The 19259-nt window shown below is 36.3% G+C and overlaps 1 protein-coding gene across 1 annotated transcript in view; it reads left to right on the forward strand.

Annotated features, from left to right (window-relative positions):
- Positions 1-19259, forward strand: part of LOC146170272 (E3 ubiquitin-protein ligase HUWE1-like) — a 149072-nt gene that overhangs the window by 27131 nt on the left and 102682 nt on the right. The window contains exons 28-33 of the mRNA XM_083391035.1: positions 4233-4355; positions 5424-5500; positions 6195-6373; positions 10443-10656; positions 13036-13084; positions 14210-14378. Coding sequence (XP_083247161.1) covers positions 4233-4355; positions 5424-5500; positions 6195-6373; positions 10443-10656; positions 13036-13084; positions 14210-14378 — 811 coding nt within the window. The remainder of the gene's footprint in view (positions 1-4232; positions 4356-5423; positions 5501-6194; positions 6374-10442; positions 10657-13035; positions 13085-14209; positions 14379-19259) is intronic.

Consider the following 19259-nt stretch of genomic DNA (forward strand, 5'->3'; position numbering starts at 1 on the left):
GTTGTTTTAGGCCCGACTTATTCAAGTTAGGTTTTGCTCTTAACAGTGTTGGTTTCTTTCATGCTAATTTTTGTATCTGTTGCAAAAGAGTTTTTGGAGTAATACTCATATAACGGTAAATTATGTATATATATATACTTGTGCTTTTAGTAGGCTTTTGTTTGATACTGGGGAGTTTTGGTTTTGTTGCAATTGGAGTTTATTTTAAAAAAAATACTCATATACCAGTATTGTATATAATAATTATAGTTGCGTTTATAATAAGTTATGTTTTATAATTGAAATTTTTGTGTATGTTGCCAATGGGAGTTTATTTTAGATAAATACTCACATAATAGTAAATTATGTATTATATTCTTGTGTTTATAGTAATGTTTTATGTTGGAAATCTTTGTTGTTATGGATATGAAGCATATTAGCAGATGTGTATGTATTTTTAAAATTTAGGCTTTTTATGCTTTTGGTTGGAAATTTGTGGTTTTTAATTGTTAATTTTTTTAAACAAATTTGGATTAAATTTTTGGAATTATGTTGGCCCATATATAAATATTTAAAAAAAATAAAAACTCAACCGGGTAGAGTATGCAAAAAAAATATCAATTAAAACGTGCTTTCGAACGAAGTTCGACCTCTGCGGCGCTGGCCTGGCAGTACACGTGTTTGCTTGCTGGCTTTTCTATTTGCGAGCACATAACCCTGTCTCGTCTGCTCATGCTAGCCACCCACCCAACCGACACTGTCACGTCCCACTGTGGTAAAGGAAATTCGACACCAACATTCTTGACTTTTAACTTGGTCTTGAGCAGTCAACCGATTTACCTTTGCGTAGCAACCTGCTTTAAAAAGCCAGTTTAGGGGTTTTCGATGGTATTTTTGACATTTGAAAAGTTATTTTTAGCTTGCTGATTTTTTTTGGTAATTTTTTCATTACAAATCAGGCAGTTTTTGGCGGAAGTCGTGCTTCTGCGCCTAGTTATTCGGCTTTTATTTTTCGTGCCTCATTTCCATCCCTGCCTTTTGTGAACTATGTTGGCCTTCTGTGTTTTCTGTCCCTCCAAAAACGTCTCTCCTCCTATGATTCTCCTCTGCTCTTTGAATGAGTGAGCGCCTTCATTCAAATTCTTAGACCATTGGCTTAACTGTGACTGTATGTGACGGAATTTGCTTTATCGCCTGCTTTTAGACCCGCTTTTTCAATTTACCGCCATTTACACATTTAAAAAAAAATTTTTGAATTGAAAATATGGTACTCTGTGAATTTGTTTGTAATTTTGAGTCCCCCAATCCGGTATAGTGTCACAGGAGGTGGCCGTGTTAATTGTTAATTTTATGTCAGTCCTTCTTTTTCATCATGCTACAAATTGTCTGTGTATTGCATGATGCTTAACATGCCAGAGCATTATGAAAAGTATTGCAGCAAGGGGTGTTATTTTCCTGGAAAGGTCCCCATTATAAAACGAGTTTGTCAAGAGGCCTTGTCTGCTGTCTCCAGTAAAACCCAGAAACATTCTACTCTGCTTGGATGGAGCTTGCTGTCCACATGCAGGGAGCGGTTGGATTAATTTTTGAGGTCAATGCTTTGTTTATTCAAAGCACTACTGGTTGTGTGTTCCATGTACGGTTTGTCCTGGAGTGCCATGCCATGAATATACTCAACCTTCAGGCACCAACTACTCTTTACTCTGTTGCTCAGTCACCTCTCCTTCCCTCCCAGTCAGACTTTTCTCCCGCCTTTCTCTTTCCTTTGCCATTTTTTCTCTTTTGTCAAATGCCGGCCGGCGTCTAGCCTGTGCTTATGTCACGTCTGCCCTGTCTGGCTGGCTCTCTGCTGTTGCTGCTAATTCACAACCAACGCCACTGACTGGTATCTCTCTCTCTCTTACACACGCTCACTCATTCAGTGCTACAGTGAGGCTGTACAGCCGCCTAAAACAGCATCTCTTCGCCAGTTTTTTTGTTGTAACTTTTCGTTTTGTGAGAAATCTTAGCTTTTTTGTTGACAGGGCGAACTTTATCTTGCCATGCTTTGAGTGAAAATGTGTATGGTGGGTCAGGTTAAATGCAAATTTTGTTTTGAAAGCTAGGGCGAGTTTTAGTGCGTGGATTCTCGTTAGATGGCTTCGAGGCAAGATGGAAGACTACGTGCCCAGACTAAGTCAAACCCGCAAGCGCTCCTTTGTGGTTTCTAGCAAAGCTCGGCATATGTCTGCTGTTTTTGACTCAGGCTAAAAAAGGTGTTTGCCGTTCAAAAGACTAATTTTTAAAAGGCTTGAAAGCAGCATGCGATTTAACTCATACCACTTCACCATGCCGTTTAGATAATTATTTAGGGCTTTTTTGATTATATTATAATTTTGTGCATAATGGTATTTGAACCGATGGATTATATGTTGGGAAGCTGTTCAGAAGAATAAAGGGCAAGCCCTTGGAATGGAAGAAGGCATGGCCGCCATCTCAAAGCATGGTTTTTAGTTTTAGGCGGGAACGTGACCGTCCGTGATTTTGAGGTCTGATGTTGGCGCTCTTTCTTATTGCCTTTGATTTGGCAGAGTGCGGATACTCTAGTCGTGCTGTTAGTTTATCAAGCTAATCTACTGTGAGAATACAAGATGAAGACCTCAATTAGCTCAGGTTGGGCTCATTGCTAATTTAAGTTTTGCAGGTGCCATGTCCTGTTATTTATCACCTTTTAGCTTGTTTTTACCGGAATCTGACACTACTAAGTGAAGTTAAATCACACAGGAGAAAAATTAGTTTTATAATTTTATTACTTTAACTTTTTCAAGCTTTCTACTTGAATTCTAATTTCGGTTTGAAGCAGATTTATTGATCTTCCAATGCCTAAAGATCAGCCATGCTTAAATAGCTGTAACGCCATATAGTTCAAAGTTTCTTTTCTCTAAACGTTATTGCTTTATGGATTGTGCCAATGGGCAGTTTCCATCCAGATCATTGCATTTTACATTGACGGCATTTTGAGCAAATTGCATCAATGCCGTTCTGTAGAAAAAATAAATAAAGCAGCTTTTTTACATGTCAAATTTTTGGCAGGAGAAAAGTATATCCTAATTGTCTACCCTAATGTAATGTTGTTGTTCCGTGGTGTGAATAATATTGCGTTTTTGGCCCAATATGTAAAAAATCAGTAATTTTTTGCCAACCACCATGAAATGTGTTTTTTACTCCATGTGGTCTGTTACTTCAGCAATCCGGCAACGCCCAACAATGCTAGTTTTGGAAACCACTCACATGATATTTTTACACAAGGTTAAGATATCCCATGACTACAGGTGACCTTTCCTTTTTCTAGAGCTTCAGGCACTGTAGTCTGGCCGTGCATCATTCGTTTACTAAGATAACCTTGGTGCAGAGCTATCGGATTAAAGTTTGTTGTGTCTCCTGTCTGATGGCATGGCGCCATTTTCTTCTATGGTGCCGCCACTGCTGTGCATACATAAAAATCACTGGGCCGTGGCAAACCTAATGGGCGTCACCTGACCCTACACTTGACTCATTCAGTCCGCTTAAAAACGGCAGCATGACACTTTTTTTAGATTTTCATAATGCCTTCTGATGTAACAAAGAGAGAAAGAATAAGCTTAACAAATAGTTTTTATTTTGTGCATTCTTTCAAATTCAATACATTTAAGCACCAATTATTATCTGATGAAAGGCACTGTTGTGTGCAATTTGGTTTTGTCTTATACTTACTATTTTAAGTGCGCAGGACAATGACTATCCTTATTTTAGCATATTTTAAGACTGGGTGCCATCATTGTATTGTGTAATGGAAAATCTATTATTATTGGTTGCCTGTAACGAGTATTGTTTTTTAGTTGTAATTGTTTCTTCTGAATAGCACAACGAATGTATGGCTCCAATAGAAATTCAGCACTCTTATAAACTTGTGGAGATTAACTTAACGTAAAGAGTAACGCAAATGACTATCCTTATTTTGACATATTTTAAAACTGGGTGCCATCATTGCATTGTGTAATGGAAAACTTCTTCTTTTTTTTAATTTATTTCTTATTTTTTGCCAACTTTGCGCTTTGTTTTCTAGTTGTATTGAAAGTTTTTCTAGCTGGATTTAAAGAACACTCAACTGGTGTATAGCTCCAATAAAAATTCAGCTCCCTTATAAACTTGTGGAGATTTTCTTAACTCAAAGAGTGGTAGATAAATCCTGTTGGTTTTTTCCGTTGTTTTATCGCCACACTTTTTGTTTGCAGAGTCACGTTTCTTATCTGCACAGTGGGCTTCACCATCCCGATGTTGTTTGATGAGAGGAAGATGCCCTATCATCTCATGTTGCAGTATTTTGTTGGCACCGGAGCCCACGCTGCGCTGTTTGAGTAAGTATCAAGACCACTTTGAGTGTTAAGATTTGTGTTTTTTCACCGTTTTAGTGTGATTACCAGTCAGAAAAGAAATTTATCACCTGCCGTCATATGTTAGATAAAGAATACTTGATCGGATTAACTTGTCTTCAAACAAGCTTACAAACTTTTTGAAAGTCTTATTAAAGTAATTTTTATTGATTAAAGATTTGTTCTCATATCATTGTTAAATTTATTGCAATAGAGTTCCGTGAAATATTTCTTTGCGGGTAATTACCAACAGGTTAAGAACCACTGTTTTAAATATTATATGGAAAGGTTTTAGTTAAAAAATCATTTGTGAATATTGCTAGAGTGTTTTGCAGCAAACTGCTAAACGCCTGCTGTATTTCTTAAACTACAGTGTGTTTTGTGTAAGTAAATTTTTTTTTTTTATATTTAACCAAATTTTGAAAGAGATTGTTTACCATTTAACTAAATTTGTGTTTTTTCAAATGTAAGAAAGCATTGGTGTCTAACCCTGCAAACACACAAAGCATTGCCAGTACACTTTACATACATTCATTGTGGTTTCAATAAAAAATTAACAGCCTAGAAGTGCCTTGGGGGCGACTTGCTAATTTCATCCCAGACAGTTTCGCGCCCAAACCCACTTGACTGTGCTTTCTTTGGATTTGACTGTCCTCGTTGTGTGGATAATGCATTGCTATTGCTTCCTTGCCAGACGGAACTTCCCGTAACGTGCATTATTGTCCCATTTGCTTGTCCCTGACAGACATTTTGATTTCAGCGCCATTATCGCCATGCTTTCGTCTCTCGCCCATTGAAAAATTATTAAAAAAAAAAAAAAAAAAAAAATTTTTTAAAAAAAGAAATAAACTTGTCATGATTTGGATGTATCAATTTTTTGTAAACTTGTTTTTGATAATCCTGTGTTGCTTCAATTTTTGCTCAAAACACTTTGCTTCACTAAAAAAATATGTTTAAATTAAATTTTTTATCAAAAACAGAAAAAAAGCACTTAGTTGTCACCATTCCTCGCTCCACTCCCTTAGTTCCTATTGAGCAATATTTTGATTCCAGTTGCTTCAAATGGGCCTTATCTTCACAACTAGAAGAGAGCAAAGAAGTGCCTGACTCACCTGCAAACGAGTTGCCAGGTAACAGATTTGGGCTTACAGCAGAATCACTATGATCAATTTATTAGAAGGTTCTGCGGATTGTCCAGTAAGCAGAAATCCTTGTTGGTTCTTAACTTTTGCAAGATATAATTTCACGTAAATTGGATCCATGTTTTCTCACATGTCCAGGCTTGTATTTTATAACAGTATCAACAAAAAGTAAATTAAAAGGCAGATTTCCCTGCCACCAATGGGTACCTGTTTGTTTTTTGTTACAATTAAAGTCATTGCTAAGATCAATTTTAATATTGGGTGGATTTTTGCACTGAATGTAGAATGATTTTGTTTTTTGGTACACAAACCAAATAAACCAATAGGCAGACAACGAACAACTGTGGATGAAAACAGACAGTGTGCTAATCATAATAAATAGAAATATATGTGTACAATTATTTGTATTTGCAACTTAACATCAAATTGGAACTGTAAATCCACAAAACGAATAACTTAAATGAGTTTGGCTACTACCGTTTGTAACTTTTAGCATGTTCAAGGATAATGTTGTTTTCTCTGCAAAAAGAAACCTATGTTGTAAACAACGTTTACCTATTTTTTGTAGTTTTTCTTGGGAGTCTTTCGAAGGATAATGGCGGTTTCTTCGCAATTAGAAACCTACATTATCACATTCACGCTTTAACATAATCTCAATGTCGCTTATTATTATTTTTCACAGGCAGCGTGGATGACTTTCTTGAGGCTTGGCTGATGTTAATCGAACGCCTGGTCAACCCCCGAAATATCCTCAACTCACCCCACGTCATACACGAGCGACAGTCGGTTATAGCCCCTGATGAGCCCCAACCCATCATCGCCCCATTCAGCGCTGTCAAGTTCCTGATCAAGACTCAGAAGGTTTGTATGGTTTAAGAGATACATTTAATCCCGGGCTGGAAACTGCATAGTTGTATGCAGTGTTGTAATGACTTGTCAATGACGTGACTTAATTATGCAATGACTTGACTTAAGTCAATTTTTTAAAAGACTTGACTGTGGTCTTTTGGACAGAACTACTTGCCTCGACTTGGGTGTCGTTGCATTTAAAAATAATTGAAAACTTAAGGTTATTTATCTCAATTTTGAACGTTAAACAATTAGCTTGATATATGTTGGTTTTTGTTTAGTTGAGTTATTGTTCATACTCAAACAGTTCTACCAATTTAAATATTTTGTTGTTTTTATAACAATGACTTGACTTGGCGTTGACATGCTATATAATAATGAATCAAGTGCGACTTAAGCGACAACTGATCACTGTTACCTGAATTCCACAAAATTTCGGGTTGGCCAACTAACACAGGACTGTTAGGATGTACTAAGTTTTATATGTCATAATTCTGACCGAAAACTACACATTACTACCATTTAAAATTTTTGTGCCAAAATCGTAAGCAGGACCTGCTTAATCAATTGATCTACTGCTGACTTTTTATTGTAAGTTTTTTTAACCTGAATCTGCCGATTCGTGAGAAAATCTTAAGGAAACGTCACATGTGACTAAATTGCATGGCAATGCGTAAAACGACTCCTTTTCAAACTGGTTTTGTTTGTAAATTTTTCCACCTATCGACTATAGTCTTCATGATTGTGAAGTAGTTATGGAAATTACCAGTTTTTTCAAGTATTGACATTCACATTCTTCTTGATATCATTTTTTACCACAAATTAAAGTTAAAAGTTAATAAGACATTGTTGCCCCTTTTCGGCATTGTTTAGGTATATTCCTGCAATTATTTTTAATTGTTTTGTGTAATACACACTATAGAAAATTAAACATTGCTCTGTTAATTAAAAAAAAAAGACTCCATTCTGTAACTTGTCTTCAACTTTATTCTGTAACTTTTTCCAATGATCGTTTGCTTTTTATTTTGCCTTACAAAGTCCAGATTTAGGTTAGATATCATATCAGCACAATATCCTGTTTTTTGCTTGTTTATTGGGGAAAGGAAGTGAGTTTTAACATATTTGCTCGGAGCGTTCTTATATGTTATAAAAGTTTCATTTTTATTCAAAATCAATACAAAGCAGCTTGAAAGGCAATTTTGTAATTTATTTTTAACCCAAAAATCCCGTGTATTCGTCAAACATTTGTAAGGTTTCGTTAAAGCGTTAAAATATTTATTGACATAATTACATTTTTAATTTTTGTTTAACCAAAGTTATTTTTTTCGCTTTTTTGAAATCGGTTGAACAACACACAAAAAAAATCCCATAAAAACTGCAAACGTTCGCGAAGCACTCCACAAGTTTTCACCCGTGCAAAATAATTTTTAACCCTCTTATTCGATTAAAGACAAGAAAAAAGAAAAGTTTAAAAACCGATCCATAAGGCAGATTTTTTAATTTGTTACAACACTTATGTAGCGTAATAATAAATTTTAAAGCCAGAAAGGTCGAGTAAATCGACACCATTTTATTAAAGACGTTTCGATACAAACTTATTATCAACAGTTAATGGCATTAAAATTATCATTAAGCTCCATTACAGACCCGTGCATAGTTGTACCTAAGCGTATTTTAATTTACATTTTTAATATATGAAATCACCAAAAAAACTGCAGGAATTGATGAGACCCCATAAAAGGTTAAGGCAGCCCGCCTATAAGCTCCATAGCCTTCAGAGCGCAGTACAACTGAGAGGTGAAGGTGTGGCCTTTCAGTCGACCTATCCGCGCACAGCCACGTGTTCAAACTGACTGGTGCGCAGCAAAATGCCAAGGCTTGTGGGTTTTCGTCGATAGCTGCTCTCTCCCTTCGCCTAGCAGCACTCGAACCTGAAATGCTTGGAATACACGTCGAACACGCTCACACAGCTCTCTTGTTCAAATCCATTATCGAACCCACAGCGGCAGCATTGGTCGTCATTCTTTGGTCCTGATTTGCGGCACCCCTACTAAATTTTGAGTCAGGGGTGGGCAATTATTTTTGTCAACGTGCCGCATGAGACACAGAAAATATCTTGGCGGGCCGGGTCAAAAAAGGTCTGAAATACACGTTAAATAAAGTACGATTAATTTTGAAAGTATCTCTAAATATCCTTGTTTTGACAAGGTGGTAAGAGTAGGAATAGGTAAGGATGCTCTACAAGAGTAATGTACAAGTAACCCGACCGCACCTATACCCATTTTTTTGGCACAATTCATTGAAAGCAGACCTAAAACTACTCCAAGAGACGTACCTCATAAAACCTACAGCGCTAAAAATGTTGTGCTTGAACCAGGATATGTTTTCTTTTCGACGATGCAAGATCGTAATCTCGTTTTCATTTCGCAAAATCTTAAAACCATACCGGTTTCAATTGTGATTCTTTAACGTTCAAAGAAATTCAGGCACACTGAGGAAGCGTTGATTTTTGTTGTAGTTTTTCACTGAAATAAGTAGAAATAAGTAGTTTTCTTTGCTACAGCTGCAACTGAGCTGAAAAGTTACAATATACCTGAACGAAATTGTTTTCAAGCATCTTGTCTTGCTGACCGTTCCAACTATATTGTGTTATTATACCTTTTGAGCTACAGTATTCCGGTAAAATGTGTAAACCTTTCATTAACGAAATAACTTTCAAAATGTTTTGTCGTGTTTGTGACATTTTTTTCCAGAAGTATTTTTGTGTTTGTCGCAATAACTATGTTGTTGTTGTTGTATGTAATTACAACGTTGTCGTATTCCCCAAATAAGTCGAGGTCAGACTGGGCCATAAGCTTCGTCCAAGTAGTGCTTTTACGCTTGTGCGCAAAAGTCCAAAATAGAACCGAATATGGTGACAGATGTTTTACCCTAAAACTTAACAAGAGCGGATGTGAACTTCTATTGCCTAAGTTGCCCGAAATTTAGGGAAGTGTAGACTCGATTTTTTCAAACCCACTTTGTTTAATGCGGATTTTTTCTTGAATACCAACTACTGTCGAATGCGTTAAAAAGTTTCACAGACGAAAAAGAAAATACCTTTCAACATAAAATTGTTCCCGAAACATTTGCCTACAAATTAAGCTCCAAGCCAGTTACAATTTTTGTATGAATGACTTTAATATAACTGACGAAAGTTGCCCAGAAAATTTCGTCTTAAAAATTTAAAGTTTTCTCCTTTTGCTCTCGCAATTGCCTCAAGCTGTTTTTGCCAAATGGTTAAGACATTCGTATACCCTGTCGAAAAGGTGACTCACGCAGAAATTCAGGAAACAGACAACACAAACACCACGTGAAATTACGGTCCTTGAAATGGGGCTTGTCAAGAAACTTTAAACATTTTGTTTTCTAATTTTGTACCTGAAATTTCCATAACAACGGCCGTGGAAATACCCTGGCGTCACTTTTTAAGCGTATCTCCTCATGGTTCTTTATTAAATAAGGTTCCTTTAGAAACCATTTAATCCGAACGTTAACATGGCTGGAAAAATTGCTACTGCTGCATGTTGGCCTAATTTAGGTTCGATATTAACCTTTCATTCAATGCTGATGTACCTTGGCTTACCTTACACTATTAATTTGTAGTTTGCTTCCATTCTTTAAGTCCCCCACTTTTAAAATAAGACCACACCACAGTAGTTCCTAAGTTAAACGGTTATTCAAAATTTGGCATTTATTTTTACCACGATTTTCACCTTTTCGATAAAAATCAAAATTTTAATTGCTCTCAACTAGTATCACAAAACGTGTAGTGAAAAAAGAAAAACCTTAAGAAACTGGACAGTTCTGACCAAATAGTTTTGATGGTTCTAAAAGTAAACACGGTTTTCGAAAAAACAATATCTTGAAACTGTCTCCAAGTATATTTCTTATTTAACTTAAAATTTAAGCAAAAAACACCTTTTTCGCATTTTTTTTTTAAAAACAATAACGTACACTTTTAAACCTATTTTTCCGTAAAAAAACACGATTACAAAAACTAAAAAAAAAACGACTCAAAAATTTCTTTTTTCCTCCTCAGTGCGCTCTCGAGTCCCTGCAGCATCTCTGGTCGAGCGGTCGCCTCTCGCGTCTCTCCAGCCGCATCTGCGACTCCGTGATCCTCATCCTCTGTCATCTGATCCGCGGGGAGCAGATTGCCAGGGATAAGCTCAAGGAGGAGCGGGAGGAACAAGCGAAGAAGTCCTCCGCAGCTCAAGCAGCTTCCTCTTCTGCTGCCGCTACTTCAAGTCAAGGTGGGTGTGATGTACACAGCCCGTGTTTCTGAGTAGCGTAGTCTACGATTTAAGGCGCTGGTTGCCACAAAAGTCAGATTCAAACCACTCTACAAAATGCCAAATTTCAAAGCTATTCTCAACTAATCTGCAGCTACTTCGAGTCAAGATAGGTGTGGTGTACACCGACCCTTGTTTGTCAGTTGAGTAGAATATCTTTTAAGGCGGAGATTCCAGGCAGACTTGGACAGCTAGATAGTTCTAGTTTTCTAATTCAATCAATTAAGAGCAAAATGCGTCTAATTCTTATGTAGTTTGTGATTTGCTTGTGTCCTCTAATTCTAGTTGAATTCTAATTAGGATTTTACCAAAAATGCTACTTTGTCGAAAGGCATTTTTAGTTTCTCACTCGAAACTAAGGATGTGATTTAATACTCTTTGGTTGACTGTGAAGAATTAAATGTAATCCTAGTTCAAATTTCAGTTTAAATATTGTTTTTAAAGAATTTAGTAATTCTAATTCTAATCTAGTTTAAGAAAACAAAAATGTAATTATAATTATATTCGTACAGGAAAAAACTGAAATGCTTTAATTCTAAATCTAATCTAAATTTTAAAAGCTAAAATAAATCTAGTTGTCCAAGTCTGGTTCCAGGGTTCCCACAAAAGTCTTTGAATCTTCAAAATTCTCTGAATGTCTTAGAATTTCACCGCAGGGGAACGCCTTACTGGTACAAGTTACAACTCTATCTCTTAAAGCCAAAAAGACAAACTAGCTAAAGATTGGGATAAGGGTATTCTAGTTTCAACCTCCGTATTTTTGGACCTAGATCAGGGGTCACCCAAATTAGGCCCGCAGGGTTAATGCCAGTATTGTAAACAAGTCATTTTAAAAAGACGTAAGTCCCAGTCAAGTTATTTGTAAAATAACTTAAGTCCAAGTCAAGTCTTTTCGAATAAATAACAAGTCAAGTCCAAGTCCAAGTCAACAGTTGCGCGAGTCAAGTCCCAGTCGAGTCATAATTAGAGCAAGTCAACTTCAAGTCATGTCCTTGTCATAAAAATAAAACGTTAAACTATTAGAATTTTTAAACTCGTATGACTATGAACAATAACTGAACAAAAAAATAAGGAAAACGGAACATATAGCAAGCAATTTGTTTTTTGTGCAAAAATCGGACAAATAGCTTAATTTGTCAAGTCATTGACTTAAGTCATTACAACACTGGTTAATGCTACAGGCCTGACTTATTTTCTCAATGAAGTGATAAAGCATAGTTGAAAAATTGGCGGGTGCAATTCAAACTAAATTGGGACGAAATTTTAAATTTAACGACATTTTAATGAGTTCCATAACAGTCTTTGTTGCATTTTTCGTATTTCGATAAATAATATTCAAGTAAAGTAAAATTTGACACAACATTTTATATCCGCCGTCGCCAGGCCTTACAATTCTTGCCTTGATAATTAAAACGAGACAAAATGCAAAGGTCCACTCTGCAATAAAATACCAGCAGCTTCGTGGTCCCGAAACCACTCCGCTTTATTTTAAAATAGCAACAAAAGACAAGCATGCTTGGCCTAGCAGTTTATTATGTATAGGCGCATAGAGTACGTGCTGTTGATTTAATCTCCCCTTGCGGGGGATTACCAGCATCAACGGCTCCAGCCCTAATTGCCGCCACTCCTGTAATGGAGATTGCACTTCAGAAATAACCAGTGTCATAAAAATCAACGTTATTATAGGTTGAAAAAATTAAAAAAGCCTATGCCCAAATTGCCTAGTAAAGTTGGTCTGTGGAGCAGTAGTTCCGTTTTGGGCCCTAAATTATATTTAACAAACCTGTAAAGCTTATATTTATTTATGAACGAGTTCACTTTTTTGACGAATGCTAGTTTTAACATAGCCCAAAATATACTAAAAAAATGTCTGTTTGGACTATTTAGCTTTTCTATGATCAACGACGCATTTTAAATTGCCGACTGTTTTTTAATCAGGCAGTGTTGCTTGGATTTACTTGGAAATTTAATGTTTCTTCTTAAACAGTTGAAACTGTATTTATAATTTGGCAACTAATTCACGTGTTGGCGAAATGGTGTTAGAGTGTTGAACTAAACACAAAATATATGGTTTTACCATTGCAGTCGTTCAAACCATACTGAAATGTATTTTTTTTACACTTGAGAAGCGAATAGATTCAACTGAAATGTAGAAAGCGAAGCACATTCGCGTTTTGCATTATTAATACACCCCACGTCTGTTTTCCCAGTCTAAAAACGCAAATAAAAACTCTATTTCACATCCACTATGCCGAGTTGTCCTTATTTCTAGTGCTTCTGCTTGGCGCTTTGGCAAGGTTTGGCTGGATTTTAATAGTTATTTCTTCCATATTTGTGTAGATTCGCCCCAGCAGGAGTTCTACTTCGATCAGCTCGGCGTACGTTCAAGGTATACGCAGTTTTTTTTATTCATTTTCTTGACATGTGATAAAGGTTTTTCAGAGATATTTTTTTACGAAGCGTTGAATTTAAACAGATTTATTTTTGAATGAGTTACTTCAAATTTATCATTTTTTTTGTTTATGTTACATGTTACATTGACTGATTTTAATTCTTACGGAATATCTAGGTCTCTCTGTAGTACACGTAAAATTTCGCCCTATTACTTAAATGTATATAAATTCGAATATTGGTAAAATAGACTTGAAATTGTATAAAACTCATAATGACTGTACGAATTACTGCAAGCGCCCGGCCTTTTGCGTTTACATTCAAAAACCAAACACAAGAACATGGTTCGATTTGCCCTGTGTAATCACAATGGGCTGTATTGTGAGGTCACAATCATTTCTCCTGCTTGCCCGTCAATTGGGCACGGCAAAGTCCTTCGTGTCACCAACCGGCTCATTAAAATATCGGCGTTTCTCCCAAAGGGTAATATATAGGACACGCCCTTACATTTTCGGATTTGGATGTTTTGCCGCAAAAATAAATTCACTTTTGCCGTCGCTGCTGGAGCTAAAGCTATTTGTGGTTGTGGCCGAGTTTCGTTTAACCAAGAGGCCTACTGTGTTACTTTTGGTTTAACATAATTTTGTCAATTCTTTTTTGCTTGGTCCCGCGTTGTAGTAATGCGGCCTTTATAACAAAATGTTGTCATCTGCGACTTTTTTTGTAACTTGGTCAAAGCAATACCTGGACATCAGTATAGACGTAAAGCTTTTACTAAAAAAACGAATATTAAAAAAAATCGCTAAACCAGTGGTTATCTGTGTCGTGATTTTTCTAAAACTTTTATTTTTTCAAAATTGGGTGGACGGCCAAAAGCGAACTGGTCCGCTAAAAAGAAGAATAATACAAGCCAAGCTTTGACAGAAGTTGGTAGCGTTTTGCGAACATTTCGGACAAAACTTCAATAATTTTCAACAAAAAATAAAGTATTAGCCGAAGGGTTTACAAAGTGCCCACCTTATTCTGCATGGGCTTCGATATTTATTCCACGCCTAAATACAACGACCAGTCATTCTGTAACCAAAGCTTGTCGTGCTACATTTGCAACTTTTTTTGCAAACAGAGGATCCACCCTTACTGCAGCCCGGACGAGTGAAGTGCAGGGCGTTTCCATTCCTACAGTGAGGTATACAAGACAGCAACAACAACAGCAACAGCAGGCACAACCACAACAATCACAACAACAACAACAACAACAACCACCCGAGCCGGACCCTAATGTTGTCAGACAGGTGGGCTAATGTGTGCGTTTGTTTTCTCTTACGGTGCCTAAAATTTAACACAGTGTTTAAGGCAGGGTTTCTTAAACTGGTGTCCACAAAGGCCTTCAATTAAAAAATAAAAGGGGTTCAAATATTTATTAAAACGGTTTTGCACTGACTTTATTTAGACTTTATTTTACTTTCACATTTTTGGAGCCAAATCAGCAGATTTCTGATTGAGCGTCATTTCGTGACGTCATTTTAAAAAAATTCTTTCATCTTGGTCCACGGGTAGCCAAAAAAATGTTAGTTAAAGGTAAAGAGACGCGCGAAAACTTAACTAAAAGTGCGTGGGGTTAATGAAAGAAGTCTCTTTTTTCGAGTTAGTCTAAGAAACTGTCTAAATGAGGGTTAAAAGCTTTGTAAAAAGGGACACAGCCTTTTCAGAATTGATCGGGTGAAGGTTTCTGTCTGCTTGTTTTTTGTGATGGCTTATCGTTTCACTGTAGTTATTCAATTGCTTTTATTGAAGAACCTTTATATGGATGGAAATTGTAGTGTTCACTTTGTATAATTTCTGTATACGGTTATGTACATTGCGTAAAATGCTTGCATGATGCTGTAAAATAGGAAACAATGCTAGATTAATATAGGTAAATAATAACAGTAAAGTGCTTAAAGTAGTATTATGCAGTGTATGAAGTTATTTGTCTGACAATTTTGTGGTCACGATTTTTGCCGTTAGTAAAAACGACAGATGTCCGATTGTCCGTACATTTTTGCGAAAGCGCTGCAAGTACATTGTTCTCAAATTCTGACGCCTCTCGCGTTTTTGTTTGCGGTTGACAGTTGTTTCAAAACGAAAGCTTTATCTCAGTGGGCAATTATTTTTTTAAAGAGGCCACATTAGAAACAGAAAATGTCGTGGCGGACCAAGGGGGTTCTGAAATATACATAATATCAAGTGTGATTGCTTTGAAAGAAAGCTGTAAATATCCTAGTTCTAATAAGCTGGTAGTATTAGGAATAAGTCCGGATGCTTTGCAAGTGTAATTGATTTAATGAAATATTCTAAATCGACACAAAAAAACAAAACGCGTGTTTTTAGGCGTATTTTTACTTAACAAGGTTTTGTGGCAAGTAAGGCCGGTTCAAATTGCTTTGTTGTCCGATTTGATCCGCGTGCCGTTTAGTTGCCCGGGACTGCTTTGACACTGGTCGTAATCTTGAAAATGGAAAAGAAATTAGGCGTTTGACTTATATATTTGTAATTTTACTTAAATGGCTGTGACATCAGCAGCTTTAAATAAGAAACCGACTTGCCTTGTGTAAAGTGGCGTGTGAAGTCTGTTCTCTGCGAAAACTGACACAATGAAACGAAATTCGCCTCTAAAGCGAAACTGCATATGTTGCTTGAAATGCTGGCGACAGCAAATTAAACATGCTGAAAAAGGCGGACTATTTTTGTAAACCTATCAAAAACATCTGCTTTTATTAGTTGTATGAAGTAGAGCAGTATAGTTCTGAAAATGGGATCCGTGAAAAAATGCGTTACAACCATGATTGGTATCCTATGTTTTATTAGCCTGGAGTATATTATTATATGTGAATTGTAATGTAGTTAATTTAGGCATTTGGTAGTTTATGAACAGCGGGTTGTTTATAATTTTCTTTGAAGAGTTCTTTAATTTCTTTGAATTTTTTCATCAAGTTATTTTGCAACCCTGGTTGTATGTATTTATTTATTGTTGATTTAAAATAACCTTGTTTAAACAGTTGATGTGGTCCGCCATTATTTATGAAAAGTTTAACAGCCACCTGAAGTCGGTAACCACAACTTCTCTCTTGAACAAACCTTAAAGTTGAAATGTTCTATAACGAAAACCAACGCTAAATGGTAATGAACAATGGAAATCACCGGAAAATTCATAAAGCTTAATATATTTTCTGTTAGTGATGTTGTTGTTTTACTTTTAATAAAGTCCGACATAAAAAGTTACTTGCGGTCCGCTATTGCCAATCCTACATTTATCAAAAATGTGAAGAAACCCTATTTCCAGTATACCGAGGTGACGGGCGCCCTCGGAAATTGCTAAACTAGTAATTACCTGTGAAAAAGTGGCGCCCTTCCGCCCAGACACCGCCAAGTAATTTTAGATCGGTGGCATTTTTATTCACTTTTTTTCTTAGTAGCAATCCCTTTAGCACAGAAGTTTGTAATCATAACGGGTCCCGTCTCACCTGACAGCATATTGCAGTGTTTCGCAACCGTTTTTGATTTGCGGCACCCTATACAAATTATAAATAGTTTGCGGCACCCTTGTTTGTATTTTTGCTGAGTGGTTAACTGTAACGTTACATTAACTGTGCAACTACGTTGAAAAAAGAATTATTTTATTTTGGCGCTTTCATCGTACACGAAAAATCATCGTACACGAAAATCTGTATCATGGAGCTTACCAATAGAGCAAAAATTGGAATCCTAAAGAATTTGAAATATCTTTTGACACCCTTGAGCGTTAAAAAGGAAATTAACTTCAACGTTACATCAACTGTTCCACAAGATTTTTTTAATTTTTGACCTTTTTGTCGAACACAAAAAATTGGAAAAATAATTTGAAATAACTCTCGGCGTCCTTGAGCGTTAAAATGGCACCGTAGAGTGGCGCGGCACCCCGGTTGAGAACCACTGCCATATTGACTTTTGCCGATGCAAAACCGCAGTCTATAAACTGAAGTGCTGCAATTCTACGAATTTTAGCCCGCTGCACATTAACAACGGGATGTGCCATCCAGAGTGCAATAGATAATAAGCAATGCATCGCATCCGGAGCTCAGTCCGTATCTGACCTTCCCTTAAACTCATTACACGCTTGCCTGGTTCATTGTCCGAAACGAATTGAAATTGAACAAAATCACCGGATTTTTAGGCACGTTTATACACGATTCAATACTACAGTTTTTCCTCGTTTTTTTGTTGTTTCGCAGAGCCGAAAGATTTCAAACCCTGTCATGGAAAAAAAAATGATTCGATTTAAGTATATTGCGCGAAAGCGTTTTGTAAAGTACATTTATATTTGTTCAAAAATGCTTTAAGGCAATGTTTGAATTGCTAAAACCAGATAAAGTTGTACTCAAACCCATTCAAATTATTGGTTTTTAAATAATTATCAAGGTTCAAACTATTTTTTTACTCAAAAAACCTTAACTGCTGTTTAACTATCTTTTTGTCATTCAACAACCCATCACCAATATTTAACGCCCGTATCTTTAAACCTGTTCAAAAAAAAAAATAGTTCTGATTAGTTAACCAGGCAAAAATGACCTCTAAAAGTTTCCTCACGCGTTCCAATGTAGGTTCTTAGACGACAGCGAGCCCTATGGTTCAAAATGCTGATGTGGGCTGAGCACGTGGTTTTTTATACGAACACCAAAACGGCGCATTCTGTTTTCTGGTGGATCTTAAACATTTGGCCAATTCCCGGATTTTAAAACCACCGCCGACGTTTTTTTACGACACTCGTTTCCCCATCCAGTTTCCCTTGCCACCTTACCAGGCATTAACAGTTTAGAAGACATGGGTTTTATTGGAGTTAAAACTAGCTCTGCTGGTTGCCGCATTGATAAGGGTAGCCGGTATCTGGAGTTTACATAACTGAGTTGGCGGTGTACTAAACAACAAGGGTTTTTGTTACTACGGTAAAAGGAGACGCCTATTTACACACTTTCATCCATCAGGGCTTCACTGACGATTTCGCCCTCGTAGTGTTATTCAAAGGATGCTTAGATTTCTAGGCTTTACCGTAACGTACTTTTGTTTAGGGGCTTAACCACTAAACAGTTTAAACTTGGAAAGTCCATATTATCAGTATTGACAAGACGAAATTGGCTAAAACATTTGTAACTTGCATGATATGTTTTGTTCATCCCAAAATGTAGTTAAAAAAAACGTCCGATGATTTTTAATGAAAGTAAATATATTTTCCTATTATACTGAGATATGTTTACCACCAGGTTTAATTTTCTTTATATTTTCCAAAATAAATATCACAATGGAATACTATATACGGATCTGTTCATAAGTTTAATGGTGAAAATAAAGCATGTCGCTTTTAACGTCTATTTGGGCCGTTATTTTCACCATTAAATATCACAATTTTTTTCAATTAAAATCCAACTGGTATTTTTGGGGGGTGTTGAAAAGCGTAAATTACGCTTGATAATAAATTGCAAAGTCAAAAAGTTCCGAGTATACCGACATCATCTTGATTAATACGTTTCGATACGAACTTGTGTCATCTTCAGTTAATGTGACTAAGAAGTAAATCAAAGCATCAATAATAACAATTGCTTCCCACCTTTTATAAGTGATGCTGTGATTCACTTGTCAGTCACATCAACTGAAGATGATGCAAGGTCCTAATAAAAATAATGTCGATCTATCTACTCGAACTTTTTGGCTTTGCAATTTGTTATCGTGCACCCAAGTAAATAACACTAATTTTACATTTTTGTTTATTGCTATTTGATATGTCGGAATTTAAACTTTTAGTTAGCAGCCTTAGCCCTCGTGTTGAAATGGTTATAACTGTTGGTCTAGATCAGGGTTTCTTAAACTTTTTTTACTGCGGACCCCTAAAATTTTCTTTCATCTCGCGTGGACCACTGTAGGCAAACAAAATTTAAAGATGACGTCATAAATTGACGTCACAGTAGAAATAGACTTCATAAATTTGCTGATTTTGGTCCAAAATTGTGAATGTGAAATGGAGTCCAAATACATTCAGTGCAAAAACGTTTTATTTTTAATTCAACACGTTTCTTCGTTACTTTTTAAATCTACACTAATATTTCAATTAGGGCTTCATGGACCCCCTGAAACTAGTTCACGTACCCCCAAGGGGTCCATGG

This window comes from Ascidiella aspersa, chromosome 1, assembly GCF_963924565.1.
Source record: "Ascidiella aspersa chromosome 1, kaAscAspe10.2, whole genome shotgun sequence".
In the NCBI taxonomy this organism is placed as follows: Eukaryota; Metazoa; Chordata; class Ascidiacea; order Phlebobranchia; family Ascidiidae; genus Ascidiella; species Ascidiella aspersa.